We start from the raw sequence: 17365 nt of genomic DNA, 5'->3' as shown, positions 1-17365 counted from the left end.
GAGATCATAACTGTGACCAATAAATCAGGAATTGGATTCTAATCATCTTTTTATGTAACTTTTACTATGTTCTGAATTAACATTTTTGATGTGGCTTGTAGATGGCAATCTCTCATGATTCAAATGGTTTGTAAGATCTTTGTCCATTATCATATTTAACAGCGGTACCATATAGGAATGTATGTTCCTTCAACAGTTCTCACGCTTGAAGAAGAACTTTTATTTTAAATGTAGACATTTCATGGAGGAAATTCAGGGCAATTTATGGGAACAAAACAGCCCACTTTGTTATAACTCACACCTCGCTAAGTAAAAGCTGTTAACCATAGACTATAGTTTAATGAATCCATCCTAGTTCTGACTCTGAAACTGAAATATATTTGAAGTATATATATAAATCCAGAAGTAATGGGATGAATTTATTTGGACAAAGGCAACCATCCTATACTCGCAAGGAGTAAGCCACTGTGGGGGTAAGTGGGACTGACTTCAGGTAAATCTGTATAGAATCAGGTTGCATGTGACTGAAGATGGAAACCATAGTGCATAGATGCCTGCATAGCCCATGCCTTGCTCCCCATTCTGGGGGAATAAAACAAGAAGACTAACTTTTGTACAGCTTCATTTCTGCAAACCTATGGGATAAAATGATGCCCATGGCAGAGATTTGTATAGGTACCACGGGAAGGGGAAAGTTCCATATTCTTTTCATTTGTGAATCCCATTTCTGTCAAAATCCAGTTCATGCTTTATTACTAACCTCTTTCCAGTTACTGATATCAAGTAGAAGCTGATAGAACTCATGCCTTGGCAAATCAATCTAGACAGCAACTTAGGCCAGCACATTCATTTCCTTTGCCAGCCCTGGAAGCGAGAATGGCGGAATTTGAACCTGATGATAATGGCTAATGGATTCTGTTGTGCTCTTGATTCAGGAAGAGATTGCAGTGGCATGGGACGTGATCCGCACAGAGCCTATAATTGTGCGGTTGCACTGTTCACTCACGCAATATCTAAATGGCCCCGGTAAGTCGCTTTTGTTGTTCCTTTTTCCTATGCGATGCCTTTGTAGGGAGTCCTGCACATGGCACCCATGATGATTTTTCTCCACCAAGCAATTACGAGACTCAATTGTAGTGCATAATTATATTCTCAAGAAGAGAGTATTGGCTTCTGAAGGGCTGTTTAATTTTAGCAGACAGAGACATAGCAATAATCAATGGGTGGCTGTTAATACTACAGAAATTCAATTATTAAATCTGTGTGGGCGATTATCAGTCAGAATGGATTGCTAATGAAGTAGAGTGATGGACTTTCAATCAGGTTAGGATCCCTGATCCTTCTTAAGATTTAACTTTGCAACTTCCTACACTCAGCAAACCTGCAACCCTTTTGCATTTGTTTACCTCTTGAAGAACCCTGGTGCCTTGCAGAGAATTCTGGGACACATATCTGTGGCAGCTTTCCATTCACACAGGGCTGCAGTGAGGGCAAACCCACCCACCCTTTCCATGGCTACATATTGCACTGGAAGATCAGTATAGGCTGGCAATCTGTCTTTCCCCCCACTGTGGTGATCTCATTGAGGAAGCTCTGATAACCTTGCAGGAAACTCGAGGGTTTTGAGGGAAATGGTTTGAAAGTCAGAAGATATTATGGAGAATGCATGCCTACTGCTGAAAACCTCAGCCAGTTTCTTCCTTTCCTTTTCTGTGTATTACGTAATGCTCCAAAGGCTGTGATGCTACATCGCTGGGCTTCAAGTTCCCCCTTTCCTAGAAAAAGAGGTCCCAGAGTGCACCTCAAACACCTCCTTTATTCTCTTATAATGGTAATGGTGCTCACCTGAGAAGTGCCAGAACTGAGTTCTGGTTAGTTCTGGCTGAAAAGAAAAGTCCTGAGACACACAGAATACCCATTGAGAGAGAAAAATTCAGTTCCCTACAAGCAATAACATGTGTCACTAAGATTTCACTGTAAGCCGTAAACCAAGCTGTGTTATGATTTTTCTGTGCATAGAAAATTCATTATAGCAACAGTCACAGGGGACCAGCCTTTACTCAGTTTTTAAAAACTTTGAAATGAACTTCTGATAAGCTCTTATGTCACCAACACAATTATTTGATAAGCTGTTCATTCACTCGCACAATTAATTTCATCACTTGACAAAACTATTCTTTCTTTATGAGTATTTCTGTTTGCACTCTCTTGTCTAAGCATCACCATTAACCCTAATTCAAAGCAATTGTTGAGGTAGCATCCTTTTGAAAATCAAGCAAGAAGTGTTTGGGGTTTTTTAATCAAGTGGTAGATGAACACTTATTATCTTTGTACTAACGACCGTCTTTCAATAGTTGTTTACTTTTTCACATTCGTGAAAGAACTCAGCCGTCTCCTTGTTATAGCAATCTGTGCCCTGTTTATATTTTTTAGTTGACCGGTGAGGTCATTTCCCCCAAGCCGTATCTGTGACATCATCTGGGGTTGGGGTTGAATCCTGCATTGGCTGTGCACTCCTGTCTCCAGTCCAAAACAGCCAAAGGAAAAGGATTTCAACACCTACCCACTTGTCTCAATGGGTGCATTCAGACATGAGGAATATTGTGTTCGTTTTCCTGCTAATAATGCTGGTACTTCTGTCCTGTTCTCTGATGTTCCTGTCACATTGCAGTATCAGTTGTCTTATGGAATTTTTAGACCAATATACCGCCATGCCACACTAAATTTCATTTGCACCAGGGAACCATTGGACAATGTCACTACTCCCCACCTTTTCTGCATCGTCTGCTGATATATTGCCCCAAATTTATTCATTTTACTCCTGCAGTTTTCTAGGTTAATGCACTATATTCTGGAAGTGGCTTTCACACTCTATGAAAGGTCAAATACAATCCTGGAATTAACAGGGAAATGTTGGGGAAATGGAATAAACTGCTGTGTGAATGCAGCCAATTTTTATCCACTTCAAGTGTCTTGCTTTGTAAATTATACATTACCCTTCCATACTTTTGTCTCCCTTTCTGTTCTCTCTGCTCCCATCCCTCTTGTGTCTCACCAGTACTTACATTAAAAGCCTTCAAGTAATGTTTCTCCTGGAAGCAGGAGAGGTTCTCTCTCCACAGCCGAGTAGTGACTCAAATAATATTGCACGTGTCCAAAGACAGACCTGTCCAATAGTCTCATGAAAATCATATGCAGCTAAGCACTCCAGTTGATGGGTGTTGTAACTTGCAGGCTACAGCGCTCTTGGCTTTATATCCTTGTTTAACTTCTTGCCTGAGCTAGTTTTCTGTTCTGCAGACTGCAAACGCTTGCTCTTTATTTCGTTGATCCTAACAAAGGTACTGCCCTTCTGTGGATTTTGGATCGCATCCAGCAGTGAAGCAGGCACAGTCAGTGGCAGGGCAGCCAGATCAACACCTGCCTTTCTTGCCCTTGCAAGAAATTAATGTGGCAATAATCTGTAACCTTTCTCAAGCTGAAAGCCATGGTTGCAAGCCTTGATGGCGCAGCTGAGTGCAAAAAGCACTTGAACCCTATGGAATAAAAATGCCGGGCTAATGCATGTGTAGAGGTTGGGAATCTGATTTCACATACAAGTATAATAAAGCTGCTCCTGTTGTAGCTAATGCCAGTTTCCTAAAAGCGGATGAGTCCTGCTCCACATTACATAAGGTGCAAATATCCCCCCTCTTTCCTCAGCTGGTTTCTTAAGAAGTAATAACCTATTTAAGATTTTTCCTCTGCTCCTCTTTGAGCGCTCTTGAAAATCCAGGGATTCTGACAACACTATGGCTGGACTGCCATGGCCTCCTCTTTTCTGCAATTCATCTGGTAATTTTCCAGATTTTGTTTTGTTTTGCTTTGCTTTTCAGAAAGCCTGATCATCCATCATCCTTGCCTTTTCTCTAAGGGTACTTTTCACCCATCTTGGAATTTTTTTTGAAGTTGTTGACCCATTGGGAGAGTTTAGAGTATGAACATCCCTATTTCAGAACTGACAGGCAAATTATAAACTAGGCCCATGTCTCTCTGAAGTTTTGTCTTCTGATCACAATTTGGTGGGCTTAAGAGCCCTTCCCAATACCACAGAAATCCCTTTCCATCTTCAAATAGCCTGGTGAAGAGAGTGGCCCTGGGAAGGGCAGCTGATGCTTTGTGGGCATGAAGATCTGTGGAAATTGTCATTTCCCAGGGCTCCTAAGGAAAATATCTTGTTATGTCCAGGTTGGTGTTTCTGCAGCATCCAAATGTCTGGCCAAAACCACCACAGCAGTCTTTCTGATTGACTCCAGTACTGCTGGGTAGGTTTTACAGAAAGGGAATCTGAGTGGGGGAATGTGCTGGGGGTTGGAGGCGAGAAGCCTCCAGCTGTGTTGTGTTTTTGAGAATGTGACATAACCTGAAGCGTTACATGGGCCCAAGATTGAAACAAGCTAATTCAGAACCTATCTCAACAGAGTCCAAATCCCCTTGCTTTTAGCAATGCCATTCCAAATTGAATCCAGTCAAGCTTACTCGTGGCTATCCCTGATGCTGTCTGGCATAGCCTCTGCTAGGCATCATAGCCTCTACCAACACAGAACCTGTGGGGAAGGTCCTTTCCATTGATATGCAGGAAACTCACAATCTTCCACGAGTCTCGGTGTCCCAAAACCTTTTCTCTGTTCAGCTCTTCTACAGTCTTGTGAACTTTGCTTGTACACAATTTTCATCAAACGTAATGGGGACTGGGCTCTAATACTCCACTATAGTAATGGTAGGCTTTGGAATATGTGAGCTTCTCTCAGTTTTTCAATGATATCTTCTGTCCTACAGTGCCCACCGTTGATGTATTTCAGATCTCTACTAAGGAAAGATTTGGATTGGGGCATCAGCTGAAGAAGTGAGTTCTGCTAAAACTAAATCCCATATTGTGTGTGTTTTTGTTGCAACGTATTGTGTCTGGCTGTTTTTGGACTGATGCAGTCTGAATTAATAACAGTATTGCCATGGGCACCTGTTTTTCAAGGATCCAAAGAAAGACAGATCAAGGTCTATCATATCATACCTTTATTGATATAGTCCAGGCTTCCTCAATCTGGCTCATTCTAGATGTTGTTGCCCCCAGCTAGCATGATCAATGGTCAGGGATGATGGAAATTGTAGTCCAACAGTATCTGGAACACAACCAGTTGAGCAAAGCAGAGTGTAGATATTCCTTCACACATTGCAGCAGGGGTGACTAACAAGTAACCCTTCCAGATGTTGTTGGATTCCACCTCCCATCAGCATATTCAGTAGTCAGGGAGGATGGGAGTTGTGGTCCAACCACAGCTGGAGTGCCACAGGTTCCCCATCCCTGCATTACAGGGTTGTCATTGGTTGTACAACAGTAGCCAATCCCAGCTGGAGAAGCTGGCTGGAAGCCACACCCTGCCTCAAGGCTGCTACAACTAAAAAACTTTTCGTAGCTTCATCACTTCTCTCAATGGCATGTTTAAGGATGGCTATCTCTATATATGTCTTGTATGTAAGAAACGTCCAGTGAGCTAAATTAGAAAGAGCAAATCTTCAGGGTTAGATTGGGGGAAAGGGACCCTTTTGAGTTTTATGTATGTGTGCAGATGCACATCAAAGATCTGTCTCTGTGTTTTCAACTTTCAGAATCATGCAAACGTTTGTCACGCAACAATGGAAAAATGGCAAAGAGAAATCAAACAGTACGCACAACAAAAAAATGTCAGAGAAGAAGGTGAAATCTCCTCTGCACATCTTTTCTACACTGCGCAGGTAGGCACAAGTGATTATGGAGCAGCACAGTGCTATCCTACTAGAAGATTGAATAAAGTCTTTCAGGTTCCTTAAGAGAGAGGTTCACTCAGGTCCTTGCAAACATATTTTCCATGTATGAGGAGACCACAATGTCATACCAGTGAGACCCCCTCCCCTAATTCTTGATGTGTGCATCTGACCAAGCCCCTACTAGCTGTGCATTTGGCAGCAATGCAATTTGGGCAAGGCCATTTTCACATATTGATGTTCCTGTGAAGGGGTCCCCCATGCAAGGGAGAATCCTGGGCTAATCAGGATTCCTGCTAGATTTTGTGTATACAATACTTCAGTGCTCTGCAGGAGGTGGGGCAAATCACATAAACTGATTTCAGAAGGTTGTGGTTTTCTCAGACTTTTCACACAATAAGTTCTTTAGGTCCCCATTGCACAATCCCACTTTCATCCCAGTTCCTGTAAGGGCTTCAGCTGTGCCTTGTTGAGTTCTATTAACAGCAACCATTGAGGGGGTGAACACTGCAGAGTGCAAAAGTGCTAAATATGATTTTCAGCTCCTGCTGCTAAGTGCCTACCATAAGGAGTCCTGTAGATCTGCTTAAACAGCTCTGGGGGGAAATTCACACAGGTGTGATATAATAATTAAGGCTTTACACTCCATTTTATTTATTTTTTTTTATATATATATATATATATATATATATATATATATTGTGTATAAAACAGAGAACAATTATAACAACAAAAATTGAAATACGAAAAACAAAACCTTAAAATAGGCATGTAGAATGAGTAGTTTCACATGAGTTAAAATAACAAAAGTCCAAGTAAAGACTTTCAACGGTATCAGATCATCAAGTATAGTTCCAGATTTGCCAGGCTTGTGACGCGGGTTGTCTTGAATATGATGGTTCCACAGTATATGTCATAAAGAAATGCCAAATCATATAAGAAAATGTCTGGAGGTCCTTATTGCAATTTCAAATTATATGTCATCTTCTCCATTAGATTATTTGCATTATTGTGTTAAGTGCCTTGTTCACTGTCTTGTGGGTGATTTGAATGACTCAGATCTTAACACGTTTTCTGCTGGTGGAATCATCCCTTGAGCAGAGTTGGATTGCTCCTACCAGCGGGAGAGATAACATACATCAATTCCGTCTTTCTCCACAGCACTTTCTATACCCCCTGCGAATATCTCTCTGGTGGCTTCCAAAGATTCTCCAGAGCAGAAGCAGTTCAGCTGGCTTAAGGGACTAAGGGGGATTCAGAAAAATTGCCATCCCAAATTTTGCTGGTGGAATCCACTGTTAGGTCTCAACTCCACCACCCATGCATGGAAAGAACCCTTCTGTACATGGGTACCTAGTTGAAATCGATGCCATTATTTCTTTAGCATACCTTAGAAAGGATGGGAGGGAGATTGGCTTACATCAGTTCACCAGCCTGTTGCTCTGCAGATGTTTTCAACTACAACTCCCATCAGCCCCTGCCAGGTTGGCAAAGGCTGGGCTAAATTATTTAATAAATTAACTAGTTAGATTCAAAGGTTGGCATTAATTGATTAAATATTTTTGGTGGACTAAAAAGCTGTCTGTGATTAATTAAGCAACGTAGCTTCTTTCAAAGATACTGTTTTTAATTTTGGTAGATATACCAAAAGCTGCAGAAGACAATTGTCTCTGAACGCTCTCAAGCACATAATGATGGCCAACCATTCTGTATAGTTTATTTGTCCTTAGTACAGTATCTGATTATGAGAAACATTGGCTAGTTTACTCAGCGTAGATTCATTGAAATTAATGAGTCTAACTTATTCAAGCTCATTAATTTCAGCGGTTTTACTCTGAGTAAAACTTAGTTGAATACCACGCGTACTATCTCCCTCTAATTTCAGCAATTTCATTTGGTTAACCTGTAAACCAGTGGTGGCCAAACTCGGCCCTCCAGTTGTTTTGGGACTATAATTCCCATCATCCCTGACCACTGGTTCTGTTAGCTAGGGATGATGGGAGTTGTAGTCTCAAAACATCTGGAGGGCCGAGTTTGGACACCACTGCTGTAAACCAACCTTCTATGAATTTGTCAGTATTTTCTTAAAGCTATAGATAGGTAGCCGTGTTGGTCTGCCATAGTCAAAACAAAATAAAAAAAATTCCTTCCAGTAGCACCTTAAAGACCAACTAAGTTTGTTCTTGGTATGAGTTTTCGTGTGCATGCACACTTCTTCAGATACCACTTCTTCGTATCTGAAGAAGTGTGCATGCACACGAAAGCTCATACCAAGAACTAACTTAGTTGGTCTTTAAGGTGCTACTGGAAGGAAATTTTTTTCTTAAAGCTATGTAAGCTACTAGTCCTTACCACATTCTGTCCTTACCACATTCTGTGAAACTGAATTTCACAATTTAGTCAGGCGTTGTGTGAAGAAGTGTTGGGGTTGTGCCTCTCCTGAAGCTTCATTTAAGAGCAGATGTTATCCAGTAATATTCTTAATTGCTCATGCTGTGAAGTAAACTTGGATTGTATACACTCTACTACTCAATTGTGGCCTTCCCCTGTTTGGAGCTTGGCTTGACGGTTTGTTGACAGGCATTCACATGAAGGACCTGGGGAAAGAATAAGCGGGTTCACTTCCAGGTCAAAACAACAACTGAGACCTGAACAAAAGCAAGATGTTGTTGGTATTTCTCATAGCAAGCTGTGCTCCAGTTAATTTTTCTCTCTGCCTGTTTTCAAGGTCGCCGAGTTATCCTCCACCAGGCTGTGGGAAAAACAAATCAAAACTGAAACCTGAACAAGATGGCATCTCAAAAACCCACAAGTTGTTGAGAAGGACTTGTTCTAGCACAGTTAAGGCTGAGGATGCGTGTGTCACCAAGTCCCACCGAACCTTTGGCCGCTCCTTGTCTAGCGATCCCAGGGCTGAACACACAATGACCATTAAATCGCACAAACTCTTGAACCACTCATGCTCGGCAGCCATCAAGCAGGACGAGTGCGGCACTTTGAAGCCCCACAAGTTGCTCAGTAGACCATGCTCTGGGGATACTCGATGTGAGCACAACAGTACTTTGAAGCCCCACAAACTTTTGAGCAGGTCTTACTCCAGTAACCTTAGGATGGATGAATTAGACGGGCTGAAGAACCACAAGTTGCTCAGCAAGACTTATTCTGGTGTCCCCAAGTCTTCTAAAATGGATCTTTTCAAAGAACCCACCATAGCAGAGGGCAGGAGGCTCTCTCTTACCTCAGGGCTTATTGGTATCTTAACACCATCTTCATCATCCCCATCACAATCTGCTGTGCGTAACCAGTTTTGTTCTGTGGGTTTTCTTTTTTTCTTCTCCACATATTTCTGGGGGGCGGGGGAGTTAAACATACAATACAAGCAGAAGTGGAAACGGAGTTTTGGTAAACTGCATGAAATTGTACCTTTGTTCATATATGTGTTGTCACACAGTTCATTTTTGACCATTTTCTACTTAAGTCAGTGGAACTTGTCCAGCTTGAATATATGTTATTGGTTGCAGCCTTAGAAAGCATTTCAGCTTCCACTCACACTGGTGAACCTTTCTGATTTGATCTGTCCCCTTGGGACTTACTATCAACAAATGTTTTGCATGATATTTTGCCATGTTAACATTTCTGTGACTAAAAGAATGGTCCTTGTGATCTTGCAACAGAAGGCAACCATTAACCATGGTACTGTGTGCCAATCCTGCTGGAAAATCATGTCTGAATGGTATATATTTAATCCATATCAAGAAGGTAAGAAGATATATTTTGGGAATATCTCCCAAGGAAGTATTGAATCATGTCTAAAAAAATACTACAAAATATTAGGAGGAATCTCTAGGTATAATGATGGCATGGTCTGTTTTTCAACAAGGAGTAGGAAAATGATCATGGAAGTAATTCTACCATAACTTTATTATTTTGAGTGCTGGTACAGATATTTAAAATCTTATTCATACAGACAGCTGTTATTTGCTCTGGGAAAATCATGTGAAGAGAATGAAAGGTGTGAGATTCTCTCTGCCTCACCATATTGGTATTCCTGCTGTTGCAAATTCATGGATAAAATACAGTAATTAATTTTTATAATACTACTTTTGATGATAGTTTAGCCTTTGGAGAAAGGACTTGTTGCACAATACAGCAGTCACAACCCAATAAAGTGGGTGCCTCCAGAGGGGTAAATTTGTTCTCCAGGCTCCACAATGGTTGTGTTAAGAGATCATGAGGGGAAAATGGTTTATATGTGATGGGAATGAGCTTACGTAAGCCTCCATTTTCCCCCTCCATCTTCAGCACGGTTGGAAGGAGGAGACTGGAAGCTTTCACATCTGGCTTTGATTAGCAGAACTGGCATAGCATCTGAAACTGAAACTATGCTTCATATAAGTATAGCTGCACATCCCATGATTAAAAGTTAGATTTTTTCAAAGGTTAACCATACTTTCTTGGATTCAGGTGACATGCCAATCTGTGGTTAATCAAAACTGAAAGAGCTTCTGAGCTCTTCCTGGTGTTCTTGCCAGAGATGGAAATTGGGGGGCGGGGGGTAGCCCCAGAGGAAGCTAGGTTCAGTCATGTCATGATAAGCAATGTGGGCACAGTGCCATGAAGCGTCCATGGGTTGACCTTGGTCTGTTCATGATCTCTTTCTGCCTAACCTCCCTGATATGGTGATTGTAATCATAAAATTGGTGGGTGTCAGGAAGCAGGCACATACGCTATCCTGAGATCTTCAGAGGAATATTGGGATATAAGTCAAAGCTTTTATATTCCCCATTGTGGGCTCTTCAGAAGAAGGGGAGGGAGACTCATTTTCATCACATTGAACTGTGGTTTAGCGGATGTCCGATCAAGGCTACTGGTTCATCTCACCCAGTATGGTTTCACTCTGGAGGTAGCATCACTCCCAAGATCTCAGGCAAAACTCTTACCCAGTCCTGCCCTCTTAGCCAAAGTTGATGATGATTAAATCAGGAACCTTTTGCTTTCACAACATGTGCAGTTCAGCAGCAGATGTTCGTACAACACCCTTTCTGATCTCTGTAGTCAGTATGAAAAGAGGCATGGGAAGTCCAGTTTCGATCAGCATTGGCCTCACTCAGGATCTGGTTATGGATGCATTGACGTGCGGTGTTAAAAGGACAGATGTTTGCCTTTTTTCTTTAAAGAATGGTCTCCAGTTTCCTTTGGTAGGACATAGAATGACATTTAGGTACAGGTGCACAACTTTCAGAAAGGAGGGCCAAACAAGATGCAGTGCCATGCACACAGCTGGCAAATTGCATGAATGGCTTATTTGAATTGCTTTCAATTCAGGCTGTCCTCCAGGCCACCTACCCTGCTTTGTCCCCTCCTTGAATATTTTTGCCCAGCTAGAATATGTCTTGGAGTTCCAGTAATAATGCTTGTTTGTCTCAATGGAAGATACAGATGGGTGTGTGTACAGATACTAGTCTATTCCATGAAAGTACAATTCACATTTGTTGCACCACCCACTTTTGCCACTGACTCCACCCATCACTGGCATATGGTCCCCAAAGGGTTCTCCAGGAGAGAATGTGGCCCTTGGAATGAAAAGTGTTCCCCATCCCTACTTTAAACCTTTGCCTCCCCTCCCAGTCCTTGACCTCACCCGCTGTTTACTTTTGAAAAGATGTTCATGCAGTTTGCTAATTGTGTGAATGGTTTGGCCCCTGTTTTCTTTGTTTGGCCCCAATTTTTGTTGTTGCTGCTGCTGTTAAACATGCTCAAGTGAAAACCAATTGGAATAAGACATGGATTTCCCTTGAGTGCATTCTAGGTGCAAATGTCAACAATATCATGCTTTATTTAATAAAGACCAATGCATCTCCTGTTTCTGAAACTGATGCTTCAGTATACCAGACTTGCTCTAATGCTGCTGCTACTTTTCTCTCTTTTAAAACAGCCAAATTACGGTGCAAAATCCATTCCAATAAGAGACCATGGCTTCCTCGTACAGGTAGGACAGAATGCCTCCTCTGTTTCGGAAAGCTGGAGGACGTGGAGCTGCTTGTTAATTATTTTAAGCAGATTGTATTGTTCTCTTTTTCGTTGTCCTCAGACGATTGAGTTTGCGGAACAGCGGATTCCAGTGCTCAATGAATACTGCGTAGTCTGCGACGAGCCACATGTGTTTCAAAATGGGCCCATGCTGAGGGTATGTTTTTGCTCTTTGAACTAAAACAGCCTCCCCAACTTGCTACCTTCCAGATGTTGTGGACCACAACTGCCACCAGCCACAGCTGTTTTCTGTAGCCCAAAACATCTGAAGGTCACCAGGTTGGGGGAAGCTGAATGTAACCATGTGGTGTGTTTTTGTGTGTGTCTGCACATTCCTTAGTACTTTGGAGAAACAGCTGGTAAAGCACATAGGGGCATTTGTACCTTGCATTCAGTGAGTGTACAATCTGTGCATCTACTTACTCAATTAGTTGAACTGTATGCTCATGCAGTTCATTTATTTATATTTATTTAAAATGGACCCCCCCCCCATAGAATACCAAGGCAGTGTATAGCAAATTGTGTGTTGGCTCCCTGTGCCAACTGGAAAAGCCTCTAAACTTCTGTAAACCCTTGAAAAATCCTTTAAAAAACCAGCAGCACTTTCCAAACTCCATCAGACTCCACACAACCGATCCCTCCAAACCTCCTTGCTCAAACTCAAGCTCTCCACAGGCCTCAACAGTCAGTGCAAGGGCTTCTGGGATTGCACTTGCAAAGTCTCACGGGATTGCTAGGCACTGTTTTTGTGCCTTTTGTGCCATTTCTGGTCTCTCTTAGGGACACCTTTGCCATTTTTAAAGTCGCTTCTAAGTTTGGCGCAATGCGCTCATGTGTGATCGTGTGTCAGTTGGATGCGCATGTATGTAAGCAAATAAAGCATTCACTTCTTTCACTTCAGATTTCAGAAATGAAATGAAAGAAATGTGCTAATGGGCCTGTGTGATGTCCTTCGTCCAGCAGTGCAGCCAGAACTCTTCAGGGGCCTTTGGTCTTGGCACTCGGCTGGTTCTTTCTGAAATATGACTGGGAGCCAGGATTGTGGCCTAGGGCAGTTGTAGTCCATCCATAAAATGCTCCTGTCATAAAAAATTGGTTTGCTGATACCCTCCAGTGTTGTCCTCTCTCATTGTGCAGATAGATGCTCTTAAAGCAAAACAGCTAGAAGGTTAAATGTTACCCATTTGCCTTTGAAACTAACATATACTATTTTATTTCTATTAGAGCATTTATATGTACACCCATCTTCTGGTGTAAATACATCACTCAGGGGGCTTACAGCATATAGACCATGGTGATGTTGTGGTTAAGAGTCAGACTAGGCTCAAATCCTCACACTAACTGGGCCAGTGAGTGTCCTTCAGACTAACCTACCTCACAGGGTTGTTGCTGTGAGGATGAAACATGGAGGGGGATAGCTATACAGGCCACCTTGAGCTTCTTACAAGAAAGGAGGAGATAATAAATAAACAAAAGCATAAAATCACAAAAAAACCCTCATAAAAACTGCACCAAAGGGCAGGGTCAGCAGTTTAAACATATGCCTAATTCATAAAAAAAACAGCTTGGATTTTTTTTTTTAGGTATTCAACAAGCAGTGAAAAACAGTGAGGGAGCGGAGTCTACGGTGTTTCACAAGGCAAAGTGTTCCCTAATCTGGGTGCAGCAAGAAAAAAGGCACCCTCTCTTTTCCTACCCAGCCAGACACAGAAAAACAACAACAGCTGAGATTTTTAGGCAAAGTTAACTCAAAGACAGAAGTGAGTGGGGAGAGAGAAAGATATTTGAGTGGAAAGGAGGCAGACATAAGCAGCCAAGTGGACTTGCATATACTGACCATCACTGCCCAGAGAAAATGGTGGCTACATCCAGTTTTAGGCAGTGGGAGAAGGCCTCTGCGCCAGTGCCATGTGTCACAGGAACTGAGCCTTCTGTAGCAACCCCTGCACAGATTTGACTGCAAATCAGCAGTGGTGGAAAGGAACATTACTGCACACAGTCTGTTTTGGCTCTTGGGACACCCCTTTCCTTTCCAGCTTGTGGCTGGCTAAAAAGCATCTGCTGGAAGGCAGGATGTGTGTGTGTGTATGTTCTTTTCAGGTTTCCACAGGCACCTGGTTGGCCACTGTGAGAACAAGATGCTGGAATTTGTGGGCTGTTGGCCTGATCCAACAGGCTCTTCTTATGTGTGTTTGTTTTGTGACTGTTGCGTGACTGGAACGTATTCTTAAGCACCGCCGCATCCGTTGCTCTGCCTACTCTTGCGTTTGGCTCTGGTATGTGGCCCCCAGAAGGTTTTTCATAATGGAATGTGGCCCTCAGACTGAAAAAGGTTCCCCACCCTTCAGCTAACTACCCTAGAGAGCCAGAGTGGTGTAGTGGTTAAGAACGGTGGACTTGTAATCTGGTGAACCAGGTTCGATTCCCTGCTCCTCCACATGCAGCTGCTGGGTGACCTTGGGCTAGTCACACTTATTTGAAGTCTCTCAGCCCAACTCACCTCACAGAGTGTTTGTTGTGCGGGAGGAAGGGGAATGAGATTGTTAGCTGCTTTGAGACTCCTTCGGGTAGTGATAAAGCAGGATATCAAATCCAAACTCCTCCTCTTCTTCTTCTATACACTAACCCCGCACGGACTCTGCTGGGCTTCACAGCTAGATGACTGGCAACCTCTCCTTGGTCCTTGACCACCAAAATCTGCTGGGGGCGGGTTGCTGACAACATTGACCTGGGTTTCCATCCGTCTTTGCACTCAGGACAGACAGAGTAACTTCAGGCTGTGCGCTAAAGAACTTGCATGGGCAGCAAGTTGAAGGGAGCCAACTTTCCTCTGAAAAAGAGCAGCTGGCAGACTGACACTGAGCGTTATATCCAGGGTGGATTTCTTACTGTGCCCCCACCCACTCAGCACTGCACCCCACACCATCACAAACACCCTCCATCTCTATTCAAGCAGAGCTGCCGGGATATTTTCATTTCATTTTCTGCCCGTTAGGCATGGCTCTTTGAGGGGGAACCTCAGGGAGTCAGGATTTCTCATTCAGCTGCTTAGCACATAGCAGAGAGAGCGCTGGCCTCAGCTGCCTTCTCCCTTTAGATAAACAGCTTCAAAGGAATCCCAGAATAACAATGAAGGAGATTAAGAATTGAAGAGGTGACAATCCACAGCTGGACCTAAGCAAGCATGCAAGCGAGCTAGCAAACAAATGCTATTGGGGAGGAAATTGGCTCCTTGCTTTTCTTTAAGAAACAACAACAACAACAACGCAGACTTGTGGCAGATTTGAGCTTGGCCAAGCCATTTATTTATTGTTATTTTTTTCTTTCTAAAAAAGGCAAAGGACAAAGGCATCTGATTTGACCTTTAAAAGAGACAAAATGCTAATTGTGGCAATAGAAGTTGACAGGGTTTCCTCTGGACTTGGGAATGCACCAAACCTTGGACTATTCTTTTCATAGAGGGCCCAACTAGGGAAGCCATAGATGTCAACGTGTTTTAGTACTTTTTACTGTTAATTATAAGTAAATGATCCCAGGATTCTTTGAGGGCGTTATGCTTTAAAAGTTCTGAAATATATAGTGTGTATGCAGCCATAGTTAGCCCTCCATCCTCCCATCAAGTGTTAACTTCATAGCTGATAAGAGTATTGGCTCAGGGAGAGCTTACTCTCTTGGGGCAAGATTAGAGGCAGGAAGGGGTGCAGCCAGGATGCATTATCTCCAGCATTATCCTGTTTACATTAGCCCATCTTTGTGTATGCTGCAACAAGGTAGCTCACAACCTGCAGCAAGCTAAATTCTTCAATTTGTTTAAATTAGGGATTCCTCCCCCACCTTCCACTTTGACTTTTGAGAGTTATTCTCCGTTTTCAAGACATTAGATGCTGGCATTCAGGAAATGAAATCTATGATCTGATGCTTGCAGAATGCACACTGCCCTAAATTTATCCTTGGAGGCAGGACATGCAATATCTTATTGTACCAACTTGATTTTCTGTTCAAAAGCAGATAGCATATTTCCCCCATATCTCTTGGGTTTTCAGTAGAGTTAAGCACGCGGCACTCTCTGTTAGATTGCAGCTTTGGATTGTAAGATCCTGAGGGCAGACACCTTGTTTTGCTTCTGCTACACTGTGAAACGATGTGCATACTGATGACACTAGATAAAAGTCTGAATCATCCACATATTAACATCCCGTGGCTTTTAAAATGTGTTTGTGGGTTACAATGGCTTTGTTTTGGTTTTGTTTTATTACACATTTTTGTTTTCATTTTCCATTTTTATGTTGTGAACCACCCTGTGATCTTTGGATGAAGGGCAGAATACAAATTTAATTAATAATAATAGTAATATATAAATAACAAACAAGTAGCATGCATGGAATGCAACCTAAATATTCTAGGCCAGGTATAGGCAAACTCGGCCCTCCAGTTGTTTTGGGACTACAACTCCCATCATACCTGACCACTAGTCCTGTTAGCGAAGGATGATGGGAGTCATAGTCCCAAAACAACTGGAGGGCCGAGTTTGCCTATGCCTGTTATAGGCAGGTCTGGACCAAGGCATGTTGGCACCTGAGGTGAACCCCAAAATGGTGTGCGTCTCCCCTCTTTCCCCACCCACCGCCCCACCGCCAGGGAACAAGGGGAGGGAAGATCTAAATTAGGAATAAGGGAGAGATAAAGTTCTACACTGAGAACAAGGGGGGGAGTAGACTAGCAGTGCCTCCTATTCCCCAAGAGAAAAGAGGAGGCATGGGGAGATGCCAGATCCAGCTTCCATGCAGCAGGCCACAGCTTTTGCTGCCACTGTGGCAGCGGTGGCTGCAGTGAGTGATGCATTCCTTGGAGGCTGGATCTGCTGCCCCTGTAGATCCTGTTGCCTGAGGCGTGGTTCTAGGGAACAGTTCTCTTAACATTGCAACCATTTGAAGCTTTCACATATGGTTCAGATCCTTGGACCCTTTAGCCCAGAATAAGCTGTACTGACAGAACCCATAGGGGTATTATTGCTGTTGTTTAGCCATTTAGTCATGTCTGACTCTTCGTGACCCTATGGACTAGAGCACGCCAGGCATTCCTGTCTTCCACTGCCTCCCGGAGTTTGGTCAAACTCATGTTAGTAGCTTTGAGAGCACTGTCCAACCATCTCATCCTCTGTCGTCCCCTTCTCCTTGTGCCCTCAATATTTCCCAACATCAGGGTCTTTTCCAGGGAGTCTTCTCTTCTCATGAGGTGGCCAAAGTATTGGAGTATAGCTCAATGTTGCCTACACTGACTAGCAACAGTTCTCTGGGGTTTGGAATATTCTCAGTAGCCCCATGCCAGGGATTGCCAGGGATTGAACCTGGGATCTTTTGCATGCAAGGCAGATGCTGTTCCACTGAGCAAAGGCCGTTCTGTATGTTATCACCTGCTCCTTGAGATACTCGAAAGAAAAATGCTGATAACTAAAGATGCTATTTAAGAAAAGGAGGTCATCGTGACGGTTAGTGTCGTGACACAGTGAATCTGCCCTCTCAGTCTCCTTAAATTATGTATGTTCTGTTTGCTA

The 17365-nt window shown here is 42.9% G+C and overlaps 1 protein-coding gene across 6 annotated transcripts in view; it reads left to right on the top strand.

The window, feature by feature from the left end:
• The window catches only part of PARP8 (poly(ADP-ribose) polymerase family member 8), a 158475-nt gene that overhangs the window by 103712 nt on the left and 37398 nt on the right, over nt 1-17365 (top strand). For 4 of the 6 annotated variants that reach the window (XM_079994780.1, XM_079994783.1, XM_079994782.1 and 1 more), the window contains 6 exons: nt 936-1026; nt 4819-4885; nt 5647-5772; nt 8510-9095; nt 11717-11770; nt 11873-11968. In XM_079994780.1, the coding sequence (XP_079850906.1) occupies nt 936-1026; nt 4819-4885; nt 5647-5772; nt 8510-9095; nt 11717-11770; nt 11873-11968 (1020 nt within the window). The remainder of the gene's footprint in view (nt 1-935; nt 1027-4818; nt 4886-5646; nt 5773-8509; nt 9096-11716; nt 11771-11872; nt 11969-17365) is intronic. The other 2 variants (XM_079994784.1, XM_079994785.1) reach the window with 1 other exon arrangement.

The sequence above is a fragment of the Podarcis cretensis genome (assembly GCF_951804945.1).
Source record: "Podarcis cretensis genome assembly, chromosome: 11".
Taxonomy (NCBI): domain Eukaryota; kingdom Metazoa; phylum Chordata; class Lepidosauria; order Squamata; family Lacertidae; genus Podarcis; species Podarcis cretensis.
Note: the sequence above shows the minus strand (reverse complement) of the source record. Positions and strands in the feature narration are given on the sequence as shown.